General features: G+C 34.9%; 1 protein-coding gene and 1 pseudogene across 3 annotated transcripts; both read left to right on the top strand.

The window, feature by feature from the left end:
• LOC127865012 (sodium/hydrogen exchanger 9B2-like) overlaps positions 1-13,313 on the top strand; it is a 39,849-nt pseudogene that overhangs the window by 3,794 nt on the left and 22,742 nt on the right.
• Positions 7,244-12,955, top strand: LOC127870998 (uncharacterized). 3 transcript variants are annotated; one of them, XR_008045039.1, is made up of 6 exons: positions 7,244-7,422; positions 7,741-7,914; positions 8,576-8,759; positions 9,366-9,603; positions 9,985-10,111; positions 12,814-12,938. XR_008045039.1 is itself a non-coding variant. In XM_052413615.1 (6 exons), exons 3-6 carry the CDS (start codon positions 8,679-8,681, stop codon positions 12,898-12,900), a joined length of 525 nt encoding a protein of 174 aa, XP_052269575.1. In that variant the 5' UTR covers positions 7,244-7,422; positions 7,741-7,914; positions 8,576-8,678; the 3' UTR covers positions 12,901-12,955. The 3 variants fall into 3 exon arrangements, 2 of the variants coding, with proteins under 2 accessions (XP_052269575.1, XP_052269565.1); XM_052413615.1 differs by having other exon boundaries at positions 9,366-9,599; positions 9,985-10,107; positions 12,814-12,955; XM_052413605.1 differs by having other exon boundaries at positions 9,366-9,599.

Raw genomic sequence — 13,313 nt, 5'->3', positions numbered from 1 at the left:
AAAGCGAAAATATCGTATTGATGACATTTCTTTAAAAATGAACGATATATTTAATTCCTTGTGTGAGCGGTAAAAAAACACAGATGACGCAGATATTTTATTAAGAGATGCATGTATGCTATAAATACTTTACATGATCAAAAAGTCAACAAAGTATCTTAATTGTTTTTAAAAAAAAGACAACGATCTTTTATTAAAATTATTCTTTTCGCAGACATGCTGATGATTTCTAAAACGTCTAAATTTCGCTAAGTAATTTGACGTCATTTTGCATTTATGAAGTTATTTCGCTCCAAAAATGGCTTTCGATAGGAATTCGAAATATGTAACCCTTGCAAACTCTTTAGCTTATTTTTTGTTTGCATAATTAAGATGCATATAATAGCGACTCATGTCATAAACAAGAATAATGTATGACACACATTAAATACTATTTTAGTAAGTAGAGGAAATGCGTAAGTTTCATGATTGGATTCAAATACCATGAACAAACCAAACAACTTGTTATGACCCCTCAAGTTTGAATATATTTTGACGGTCCTTTTTAAGGGGACAATCTGGCTCTTAAGATTGCCAAGGGGCCTCTCGGTATCGTCGCGGGTATAGCATATGGATTCGCAGCCGGAATCTTCCTCTGGTACATCCCTTCCGGAGACGGGGTAAGTGCTAGCTGAGTAGGGTTTGAAGAAATAAATACCTATGAATACCTATAAATATCTTAATGGTGCTGCCATGGATACTCCTAGATTATCTCCCATTATCCCACCGTGAGTTTTGTAAACGTTAACGTAATTTAACAGCATGTAATACCGTTATTTCAATCTAAACCAATAATAATTTTGTATTCACGTTTAATTTTCTCCCCTACCTAATGCTTCAACGTCTATGATATGTGATATTCCTCAAACACGGATTGAGTCACTGACATGTTGTATTCTTGTTCCATTCCCTACCAAATGATTGGTACCTTTATCTAAATATTTCTCCACAGACTAATTATTCCATCTAAATCGATCTTCAACTGTTGATTCTTTCCTAATGTATGGATTTCAATTGTATTCTCTCTGCAGCCTAACCGTGTGTTCTATCGCTATGTGATGTTGCTAAGCGCTGGACTTATCGTGCTATTCGGGAGCTCGGAGGTCGGCCTGTCGGGCGCAGGACCTATCGGCTGCCTCACCACCGCCACCGTCGCGGCCTACAAGTGGCGTCAGGTCGCCTGCCTCACCACCGCCACCGTCGCGGCCTACAAGTGGCGTCAGGGACGACAACCAGGGAAAAAGGTAGAGCTTACAGTTTTCAGCAGCATTTCGGTTACATTACGGTGGTGAGTTTACCTACAAACATTTTGCGTTGCAAAATTAATTTTAATTACATGCGTATTACAGCGTTTAATAAGTCAAAAAAAGAACAACCCAAAACTAAAATAAGTATTTCATTCTATTTTGATCACAGAAGAGGTGACATTTGAAAATTGATAGCTACGTTAAAATGTATGTACTCTTATTCTTTTACTCATAATGTCGTAACGATAAACTAGGATTGACGAAAAGTATAGAGGGGACATTTGATCAGATATGAGATTCATGTAAATGACTTTTCTTGCGTATTAATGACTTATACTTGAAAAGAGATGACATAGCTCTATGTATTCCAAAATATAAATCCATGTCATGTAGTTGGCTATTGGGTGTTTATATTTCGTTACTTAATCACTAAAGAATTCAATTAAAATTAAAAAAATTATTTGTATAATTAAAACAAAACAATTCTTGCAAATAACAATTCAAATATACTTCTTCTTTCTAACGATACACATTTATTTTCTACTCTAGACCGATTAACCAATAACGAATTTGGTGCGAGAGATGCCGGGTTCAAATCCCGGACGAGCGCTGATAGTTTGCAGCTGTTATGCTGTATGAAATTAATTTAAATGTCTTGATGTTAATTCACATGAGCAAGTGAGACTTTTTGCTGAAAGATTAATTAATAATGTAACATTAATCATATTTTTTCATAAGGTATAAAAAATCATGAACAGTAGTTCTATCAAAATATATAGATATAAAATATGCATCGGCCGGGAAAAGCTAGCATTCTACCACTGAACCACCTATGCGCATCTCTATGAGTGACTTTCAAACAAATCGAATGTACACCGATATACTGTTTTCGATCGTCAAAAACGAATGTTCTTTTGACAAGTTGGGTATGGGTGTCACTTGAAGTTATCACCAAAATTAGCATTATGTTAAAATGCACATACTTTGTTATGGAACGGTTATGCAATATTTTCTTAATATTAGGGGAATGTCTTGTGGAAATCACTAACATTGAAACATTGCACTTCCAACTATATGAGTACCCAATTTTAAAACGTCGAATACCTCTAACAGCTCCTGCAATAGATTAAGTAGCGATTTTCGTGAGATATAAATGTGTGTTTGCAAACATTACTGTAATTATTGTTTCGGTAGAATGCAAAAAACACACCGAGTGAAAGTATAAAATTGTCTTTAGAACTATTTAAAAACTTGATATTTAATCATTTCATAAAGAAGTTATCTTAGTTTGAATCCTTGGGAAAGCGCACAATAAATCAGGCATCCCGTTTCAAAGACAACTCTTAGTCGGTTAATGCCCTTATTGAAACTTTTAATACTGTGCCTTGGTTTTACGCCTGTCTAGAAGGATGACTCAAAAGGTTAGATTTAATCGGGGGATCAAACCTGCCCCATTGACATATTGCTTTCATATTTTGCATACTTGTTAACCATCATGACCCCAACCTATTAACAAGAGCAGACAACTGTATCAAGCATTTTGACAGAATTATTGCCCCTTTTATACTTAGAATGTTAAAGTTTTCGTACTACCCCAAATATTTTCTTTGTCCCTTGACATATTGCTTTCATATTTTGCATACTTGTTTACCAACATAACCCCAACCTATGAACAAGAGCAGACAACTCTATCAAGCATTTTGTCATAATTATGGCCCCTTTTCCACTTAGAATATGCAGCAAATGTTAAAGATTGCGTTCTACCCTAACTATTTTCAATGTCCCTTGACAAATTGCTTTCATATTTTGCATACTTGTTAACCATCATGACCCCAAACTATAAACAAGAGCAGACGAATGTATCAAGCATTTTGACAGAATTATTGCCCCTTTTATACTTAAAATATGCATATTATTGATAAATCTGTGTTAAAGTCTGCGTACTACCCCAAATTATATTTCCTATATCCTTTTACATATTGCTTTTATATTTTGCATATTTTATTTTGAAAAATCGTCTAGTAAATTTTTTAATTTGAACAATTTCCCCATGATGGCTTACGTTATAATGTCAAGCACTCGAATAGTCGAGCGCGCTGTCCTCTGACAGCTCTTGTTAATGTATATAATCATTATCAACGGTGAGAGTGTATCCAAATATTTTATCTTCTTGTCATATCATCATAGAAGATTCGACCGGACAAAAAAAACAATAATCAAGAGGACGTGCAGGTCATGGTAGAACGTGTAGTGTCCGGGTGGGATTGGCGAAGTTTATAATACCGCTGTCTGTAGTATTTCTACCATTTTAAACAATTATGGCGGCCACACAAAACACGATGACTTAAATCCGATGTTTTAAATATTCCTGCAGTCGTTTACTTGTGTTATTGTTATGTTTCTTAAATGGACAACGCCAACGTTTCGTTCATGGGACCCGCGAATGGTCGCTAAGCGTGAAAACGGTCTTTACGAACATTCATATTGTTCATTTCCCTTGCCATGTTGGCTCTGTTCAGTTTCTATTTCAGCGTACATTTGATGGAATTCTTGACGAAATAATGTGTTTCTGTAATAATTTTGTTGATACGCTTGTATAACACGCATCTATACAATAACTCGGATAGTGTGTTATTCAAAAACAAACTCGAATACAAACATGTTTTTTTCGGTTCTAAAAAAGATTTAATTCTTTAAAACATTTCCAAGAAATCAACAAGAACGTAGAACTTTCAGTAGTTCTTGTTTTGACGTCATCTTATCCTATAAAACTAATGCGGTATTAAGTTCATTCATACACATTATAAAGTCAGATGTATTGATAGAAATGAAATATCCAATATGATGTCACTGTAAGCAAAAATACTTTCAGTGTATTCTGACAAACACAGCTTGCATTTCGTATTATACTTTTAAAATAATTATATTATATTGTATAAATAATTTATTAGATTTTTGAACGATCAGGCATGTATTTAATTTTATAAATATTAAAAGTTGCCCTGCATAGACTTCGCATGTGAGAGCAAATGAGTACACGTTCTAAAATCTTTATAAATGAAATGTACATGAAAAACCGCCTAACTCTTTTGATATCGCTACCCATATTGAACGACTTATATTGAAATACGCAATCTGTGATGCAGGCGTTCCGAATCACAACGGATGGGTTATCGCCAAATAATAGGAACTAGTGTATACAGGTTTTTCTTAAGTAGATAGAAAAATGCAAGAAGGAAATGCATTATTTCAATACGTGTCTATATTAAGGAAAATAAAATCGATATGACCTTAAAAAATAAAAATAAAGTTCAATAACGTTCAGTTTATAGTACATATGCAAGTGTCATTATAGATTGTATCGTGTTTTTATTGCTGCCTATCATATTACAGGGCCGTACCCAGGATTTTTTTACTGGGGGGGCCCAACCGGGGAGGGTTTGGGAGGGGTCCCCCCTCCCTTTATATATACTTTTTTTAATTTGGCACTTTGCAAGGTGAATTTTAATGCTTATAAAAAACGTATTTTGTGATATGAATTAATGGAATATAACAAGTAAATCAGCACATTTCGGAAGTCTTAAGCTTTAAACATTGGTGTGAATTCACAACAATATTAAAAGCTTTAGATTTCCGAAACTTACAGATTTAAACTGACGATTATCCACATCAACTCTCGTATTGCTTCCACCATTTTTTTTCACAAATCAATAACGTCACAGGTTTTTATAATCTGATTTTTTGGGAAAGACCTTGCCATTTTTGAGGAAAAAAAATGCGCGAAATGCCTAATTTTTGGGGGAAATAATGAAAGTCTTAAATTATCAATTTAACATATTTTACTGTTTTCAAACAAATTCAAGGAAAGAGATAATTTAATTATACAATATTTTTCTACACTGGATCAGGTTAACTTATATAATGAGATCGATTTGTTGTTTCAATTTTCATTTTTTTACCAATGAGCCATTAATAGGTTGATATTACTCAATTCTCGGTACTCAATTATTTTAAATACTGAATTCTGCCAAATTCTTATCTGTTGCTCGGCAAATTTATGAATCTGTTTTTCTTTTAAACAAACATGTTAACTATCTCATCGTAGTCTTTTTCAGTGATTTCCTTTCAAAAATTATAAATACTTAGTTTTAATACCTTTGTCAGTGTTTTGTTCCGGTTCAAATTCAGGGCCCTATTCTCAATGCAAAAAGTTTATATGGGGACTTAAAATCCCCAATAAAAGGTTTAAAAAAAAGCAATTAAACTTTTAGAAGGGAAAAAAACGTCTGGGGCCTTCTCAAAGAAGGAAAAAAACTTGAGTCGCAATTATCAGACCATAGTCTACGACCTCCTGTAGCAGTTGCTTCCATTCGCTGCACTTATCAAAATACATGTTACATCAACCAGCGATAGATGAAGCAATTATGATCACAATGGGGGACTGATCGGGGATGTGTGTACAAGGCGATAAGAAAACATTGCCTAGAGGCTTATCTCGATTGGCGAGCGTTAATCCCCTTGTTTATCAGGGACAATAAAACAAAGCTGCTTGTTTTGAGGGAAAGTGTACTGTGGGCCCTTGCACGAGAGAAAAAATTGCAGTGGGCCGATTATTTAAAAAAAATCATAGTTCGACAGCCAGCTGGGGGGGCCCGGGCCCCTGGGCCCATGGCCTGGGTACGGGCCTAATAAATACAAGATAAGTATTGATGCAAAGCATCAAAGGGCCTCGGGAATTTCAGTGTAAAAGGCACTCAATGAAGTTACATGGAGCGATTTTTTTCTACTGTAAATATTAATATATTGGCCGATTATTTAAAAAAAATAGAAAAAGATACAGGTATAACCAATATCTATGATTTTGTGTTATAACCCCCAAATAACGATTATCTATGATGTTGTGCTATAACCTCCAAATAACGATTATCTATGATTTTGTGTTGTAACTCCCAAATATTTCATAGTTCATTTTATTTACATTGGTTTCCTTTTTTTACTGGCATCCGTGTGCAGTTTTCATTAATGGAACAGTTCTGTGTAGGTTTTAAAAATTCTGCTTCATCTTGTAAGCGTAATTTCATATTTTTCTCAACTTCAAGGGGAGATGATTCTGAACTTATTCTTACGTTGCTCATTTACGATAGGGGTTGAGTACTCATTGATATGAAAACACTGTTAAAGTTTTAATGTGTTTACGACCCCCCCCCCCCCCACCCTCTCACACATATATTTCATGGGCATAAAAAATGGTTACAATAAAACAGCATATTTATTTAAACTAAAATGTCTACATCAAAACAAAAAGTTAACATAGAACACAAATAAAATCATTTGATTCTACTGGGGCTCGAACCTTGGACCTCTCACATGTGAAGCGAGTGTGTAACCACTACACTACGGAACCGCTTGAAAATCACCTTCTAACTAAGATATTAATAAGTGACTGTGGTGTAACGGTTATCAATAAAGCAATAAATCGTGTAATCGCTGTCGTCTTGTAAAATTGAAGAAAATACGCGTTAACCAAAACTCGAACAGCAAAAGTCTGCGCTATTGTTAGAAAAATCACAAAATAAAGATATTTTGATTATGTTTTGTTTTTAGACAAAACCAGAAAGTTTCACCGGTTCGCGTATTTGCCCAGTCCCTGTGATCTTTTATTATTGCCCAGTCCCTGTGATCAGTTATTAATTAAAAGAATTAGCTTTGCATTATTGGCAATAAATGTTGTAGTTAATGTAATAGGCACAAATGGAGTACTTATTTACACTAATTTACACATAAAAATCACCACTATGCAAGATATTCTGACAACAAAAATATATACATTGATCGTAAAATAACTTCTCCCATTAGCGAAAAAACGTATTACATATTAGTCGCCAACCTCCGCGCAGTGATTTGACGGGAACCAGCAAAGCTGGATCAAATCCCTGCCATCATAAGCAACCACGTGATGATAGTCGAGCCACGTGATACGATAAAAAAACAATGGCGCCTTACAATATAAAGTGTTTCTTAATTTCTGTTCATTAAGCCTTAGAAATTGCCTGTAACAAAGTTAGTGATAAGTGTAAACTATTAACTGATAACTAGGAAAGTGGACAGAATAAAGTCGAGTGCGCCCGCTAATAAAGTAAGTTTAGAACTGTGTTAAAATATGTTATGTCTCATCGAAATCCAGGCAGACGGCGTAGAAATGGTAGAAAGAATGAAAACATTGGCTTCAAATAGCTGCTAAGAAGCGGGATAATTATATTGTTTACAAATTATTTGAATTTGTGTTGATTCCTCAAAGGAAATGTAGAATAACCCCTAATAAATTGTACATATTCTTTTAAGGACCAGCTATGAAATTAAACAGATAATTTCCCTTTTCCACAATAAACTTTTTTCTATAAATAGACATCAACTATATTATTTAATATACCAGTAACCTTTCGGTCTATTGTAGATATTATCCAATCGAATTCAAGCAAGATTCTTGGAACAAATCAACAATGTCTGCGCACGATTGTCCTCTAGAAATGCTGCATTTAACAGCATTCTTCTGAAAAAGAAGTGTCTCACAGTTGATGCAGAATGCGGAAAACATTATTCCAGAAATATTACACGAAATATCAGAAAGGTAAAGACTTATTTGTAACCATACATTAATAAGCAATCTATACAAAAAATGTGAAACTGTACAAATTGATCCTATCTGGTGCATAGAACTCTAGTAGAAGTATTTTTTTTATGAATGAAAAGAACATGAAAGTACACCTGAATGTGCAAACACACTAGCTGTTCTTCCCAAGTTATAACCCTACTTCTGTTTAAGATATTTTCATTCATCAAAGTGGATTCTGTAGGCATTACTTAAACATTAACATTTAAATAATACCTTGATGAAGTGTAAATTCTACCAATCATGACTATGCATCTTAAAAGTCTTTGATAGGTTTTCTTCTTTATTGTGAAAATTCCCTCTTATATGTTGTATGCATTACTATATACATGTTTGTTTTTTGTGTGAGTTTATGATTAGAACGAAAGCTTCCACTTTATCTTATTGGATCATCATTTTCACGTGTGTGATGAATACAGAATATAAAAAACTTTCATTATATTTATCTGTCAGAAGTGGATGTATTTAGAATTGCGTTCTGTTTCTTTTTTCGTTTTACACATTTTGTTTAAATAAGAGAAAAAGAAATTGTCAGTATTCCTCTTTGTTGACAGGTCTAATTCACAATAAATCACAATTAAAAAGTGACATGCATCATGCCTTGTTGTTTTTTTTTTAGCCTTCCGTTCGTCCTTGACCTGTTCTGCACAATGGCAATAGCTGGGAAAAACCCATCGGCCAATAAGATTGCCCCGATTGTTGCTGCCTAGTATGCCATCCTCATGAATGCCAGGAATGAGAAGTTGTCAGCGTGGCACAGACTCACAACAGTTGTATCCATCAAAGGGCACTTTGATAACTCTGTAAGCTCTAGAGTTGGCACAAGCACATTTTCTAAAGACAGGGATTTATGTTGGGGTTAAACGAGCTGCAGACAGAAAACTAATTTAAAGGAATAAAAAATGGGGGATATTTATATATGGGGCCTCATCATAGCTAAAAAATAAAGGAAAAGATGGCCCTAGTTTGGTTTTTACAACTGTAGGAATATGATCATTGAGGTTGGGAATTAAACTAAATTTTTCGTTAAAGTATTTTAACAGCGTGGTTCAAATTATGTATCAAATTCTGACCACAAAAATATTAACAGGACTTATGTTATATCTTTTCACAACAATCTGAAAATTTAATTAAATAATATGCCTATGGATAAACATTTGTTTTGTCATTTGGAACCTGACCCAAAAATGAGGATTTATCCATTATTGTTATTATCTGTTATTGAAAGCATTTGATTTTGTATACTATTCAAAATCATTAATATCTGCTGCATAAATCCATTAGCATTCTTAGGTTTTAAGATTAAAATAAAATGATGTAATGAACACTTTAAGTCATTAAGTGGCTTCTTCTAATTAGTTTCTCTTACTGTTAATATATGGATCATTTCTACAATTGACTACTGGTAGGCACTAACACTTTTCAACCGCACGGGGCTGACAATGTCGACATCATCCAAACTGCGCCTACTGGATGAAGCTGGTGAAATGCTGGAAGACAACATCGCCAGAAGTCTAAGAAAAAACCCACTTGTCAAAATCACGGGTGACAATTTGGACATCTATGTCAGAACAGGACATCATTCACTGGACAGACACGAAAAGGACCTCCACATGTTTGCCTCAAATATCATCTTCAGCAGGGTAGGTAATGTTTGAGCTAATGGTTAAAACTACACCCCTTCTTGTCTGGTTTGATAAGTGAGGTTAACAATAGCATCACTGAACTGTTGATATTATGATCTGTTAACAATATACTGAGTAAATAGTGGTAATGCATTTTTGTTCACATTGATGGTATCAGAAGCTTTCCACTCTATTAAACATGTAAACAGGAGAATATTGTTTATTAGTTAAAATGAATGCATGTATACAACAGGTATTTTTTTTTTAATATCGTGATTCTGATTCACTTATTACAAAGTGCCAAACACAGCAAATTAAATTTATATGGAAAAAAAACACTCAATTAAAAGGTGTTCAAAAATGTTGTAAATCAAAAACACGTGTATGTCTATGTGTATTTCAGATTGCACAACTAGAATCGTTCAGCACTAGTTTCACCATGCCATCACTTGGAACACTTTCTCCAGAGAAGTTCTTTCCCAATGGTCACCACAGAGACACTTTGACAAACACCTACTGTGTATTGGTAGGTAAAATTCAAATTATTTGAGTGCTGGTATTGTTTGACGTGTGAAGTGTTTTTTTTATTTATTGTCTATGGTTGAGCATGAATCTATTTATCAGCTAAAAAAATCTTGTACAGTTACTATAATTTAATAAAATACTCTTAAAATATATAATCTTTATATTGAGTAGACTGGGCTTTTGTTAAAGGAAGTTTGGGAGTAATTTACTCCCAGTTTTGTTCATAAAAACTTTCAAAATTGCATCCCAGGAAGTCTCAAAACTTTCCAAATCCAACACTTCAAAGTGGAAAATACAGAGACTTCCAGATTTCAAAGTTAACGGAAACCCCGGATATCATAACATGTACAATTTTCTTCTGTTAAGCTGCTTAAGCATGTTATTCCTTAAATCTGGTGTTATTACTGTATAATCATTAATGCTAAGTTTACATCTGGCCACGATCTCCCCGATTAGCCAGAGGCTAAAAAACCGGGGAGCTCTACGATTAAATGGTATACTCCACGTTCTGTTACGCTTCCTGACAAAATCAGCACGATCGATTTGCATCACGTTCTTTTACGCGATTGGCTTCCACGCTCAACCACGTTCTGTAGTGTTTTATACAGGAAGGAAAAGGGGCGTGGTGCAAAATTTCAAAAAAGGGCACTTAAGCGCGCGACATCCATAAAAAGGGCACAAATATATCTGTATAGTGACTTAATAACAAGCTTTGTTACACACAAACATTGTATGTATAGTTTTGAGATTTATTGTTGAATAATTAAACCAACAAAATCCAGAATGTATATTTTATTATGTGTTTTATATTTTCATGTAGTAACAAAAAACAAGTTTAAACACCATAGGATATACATGATATACAACTGGCTTTCCTGTTAGCACTCAAGTCGAGGATCCTTTATATGACAACTGGGCTTTCAAATAACTTAATTATTTTATTTTTATTTAATAAATGACATGGTGAAATATGCATGTACTAAAATTAAAGTGTTGCCGCATAAAATTGTAAACGGGTATTGTTTTCACTTTGAACTTTCATGACCACGTGTTGTATTGTGAACATTTTATTTCGCAAAAAGTGTAACTAGGAACGGCGCCGTACTGTCTTTTGTACATTGTCAATTAATTAAATACACGTTAATTGGTCTCCGATATAAACTTGTTTTGCTTACAAAGCAATTTGCATCAATTTCTAATTTACGTTTCGTCGAAAGTGGAATGCCAAAATCGGAAAGCATACGTTGCGACATTCTAAACACGAATGAGAAGTGGTACAAGTTCAATATTTTTGTAAAATTCATATCTGTGTTTGACAATTAACATATTTTGACAAGTTACAAACGGGTCATAATGTTTTTAATTGAACGAATGGTGCAGGTTACTACTGTTACAACAATTAACAACTTTTGGCCAAACAGGGTCCAAGACGGGGTATCAACTTCTTTGCCGACACTCACACGTTATTGTAATCAAAACATCGTGACAATAAACAAGCACGTGCTCCAATTAAGCGCGCTCTGCTTAACCGTGAACAGCAAACGTGTTAAGATTGTCATCTGTTACAATTCATCAACACACATCTACTGTGAGCCTGCGCCAATTGTATTGGATAGGAGGCGGAGCGTTATTTTAATCGACAGCTTTAATATGAGCCTGCGCCAATTGTATTAAATAGGAGGCGGAGCGTTATTTTAATCGACAGCTTTAATAAGTCACGGGTTGCTATTTTCGGCGTATGGCCAATTTTCAGGAAGTACAGTGGACGTCATGAGGCTTTGTAATCGGCGTATGGAAACAATTAACGGGCGTAATATACGGCCGTACGCCGCTTAGTGCAAGCCCTGTTAATTAAATTTTATTAACTTAAAACTGTTTTGCATTAAATTAAAATCAAATCAATATTTTACAGATACAACTTTTTTTTTAAATTTAATTACGCGTAAAAATAAATGTTTTGATATAACTGAATTACGCATGAAATGCACAATTTCCACGTGAATAACATCGAGGTTTTCATCAAGTCTCCTAAGTAACTGCGCACTCCGGTAGTGTTACAAAGCCACTGCAATTATCGATTGATATTGACACATGGTTATTCACGCATGATGAATTCACAACCGCGCGAATCTTCGCTGATAATAGCTTGGTTAAGAGGCAATTAAGATGTTATCAATAAGGTCGCGCACAGCGGAAAACAGGGCGGCGGCCTTTGAAAGGGCAGCGTGGCGCTGATTTGCTTTGAAAGGGGCAGCGAGGCGCTTCAAAAAAGCGGCGTGGCGCTGCGCCACGCTAAAACGGCCTGGATAAAACACTACGTTCTGTTACGTCCTGATAAGATCTCCCACGACAAAGCCGCTTTGTTGCGATCTCATGCTCTGTCACGATTAAAAAATGAATCGGGGCAATCGTGGTGAAATTTAAGTTTGATTTAAAATCTGTCCCGATGCCCACGATGTCCCCGATTCAACCACGTTCCGTTACGCTCCCCCACGATCACCCCGATTCGACTCCACGCTCTGTTACGTTCGCCACGATGCTCTGGAATCGGGGACATCGTGGTAATCATTGCCAGATGTAAACCTAGCATAAAGTAGTTCACTGAAGAATGCTAGATAAACAAGTAATACAAAATAGCAAGAATTGTTATGTATAGAAAATAGTTGTGACTACTGTATTTATTGTTTATTATGTTGTTTTACTCCAGGAAGAATACTGGCAGAGCTTAAAGACTTCTCCTGGCTTCAAAAAGTGCTCCCAGCCCACATTTATCATCTTTACCAAGCCGAGATGAGGCAATGAAGTTGACTGAATACATATAAAATGATATATAATTAAACATGTGAACCTACATCACAGCGGTTAATATTTAGCTATTGATTTTTTTTGTGGATAAATAATGAAAGGGAAAAAAATACCAATAAGAATCATTCTTGGAAGAAATGATCAATACATTAATGATCAAAATATACTTATGTTAAACAAATGCCCTGCACAAGCATTTTGTCCTCCAAATAACACATGTGTAAAGTATGGCCTTTGCTGGGAGTTGAACCCAGATTTCTTCCCACAGAGCAGGGGAAGTGTTCTTACATTGAACTACAAAGGCTAATAAATTGTATATGAAATTAAGAGGATATATGTCTTGACTGTTCTATGGGGCCCATATTCCCTACTTCACTTACTGCTGTTTTTGATTTTGTATGT

This window comes from Dreissena polymorpha, chromosome 1, assembly GCF_020536995.1.
Source record: "Dreissena polymorpha isolate Duluth1 chromosome 1, UMN_Dpol_1.0, whole genome shotgun sequence".
In the NCBI taxonomy this organism is placed as follows: domain Eukaryota; kingdom Metazoa; phylum Mollusca; class Bivalvia; order Myida; family Dreissenidae; genus Dreissena; species Dreissena polymorpha.
Note: the sequence above shows the minus strand (reverse complement) of the source record. Positions and strands in the feature narration are given on the sequence as shown.

What these genes read in the sequence shown, in the direction of transcription:
- LOC127870998 (XM_052413605.1), top strand. Translation starts at nt 8,679, where the DNA reads ATGAATGCCAGGAATGAGAAGTTGTCAGCGTGGCACAGACTCACAACA. An exon ending in AAGGGCACTTTGATAACTCT is followed by an intron (nt 8,760 to 9,365) that starts GTAAGCTCTAGA and finishes GACTACTGGTAG; the next exon opens with GCACTAACACTTTTCAACCG. An exon ending in CAAATATCATCTTCAGCAGG is followed by an intron (nt 9,600 to 9,984) that starts GTAGGTAATGTT and finishes TGTGTATTTCAG; the next exon opens with ATTGCACAACTAGAATCGTT.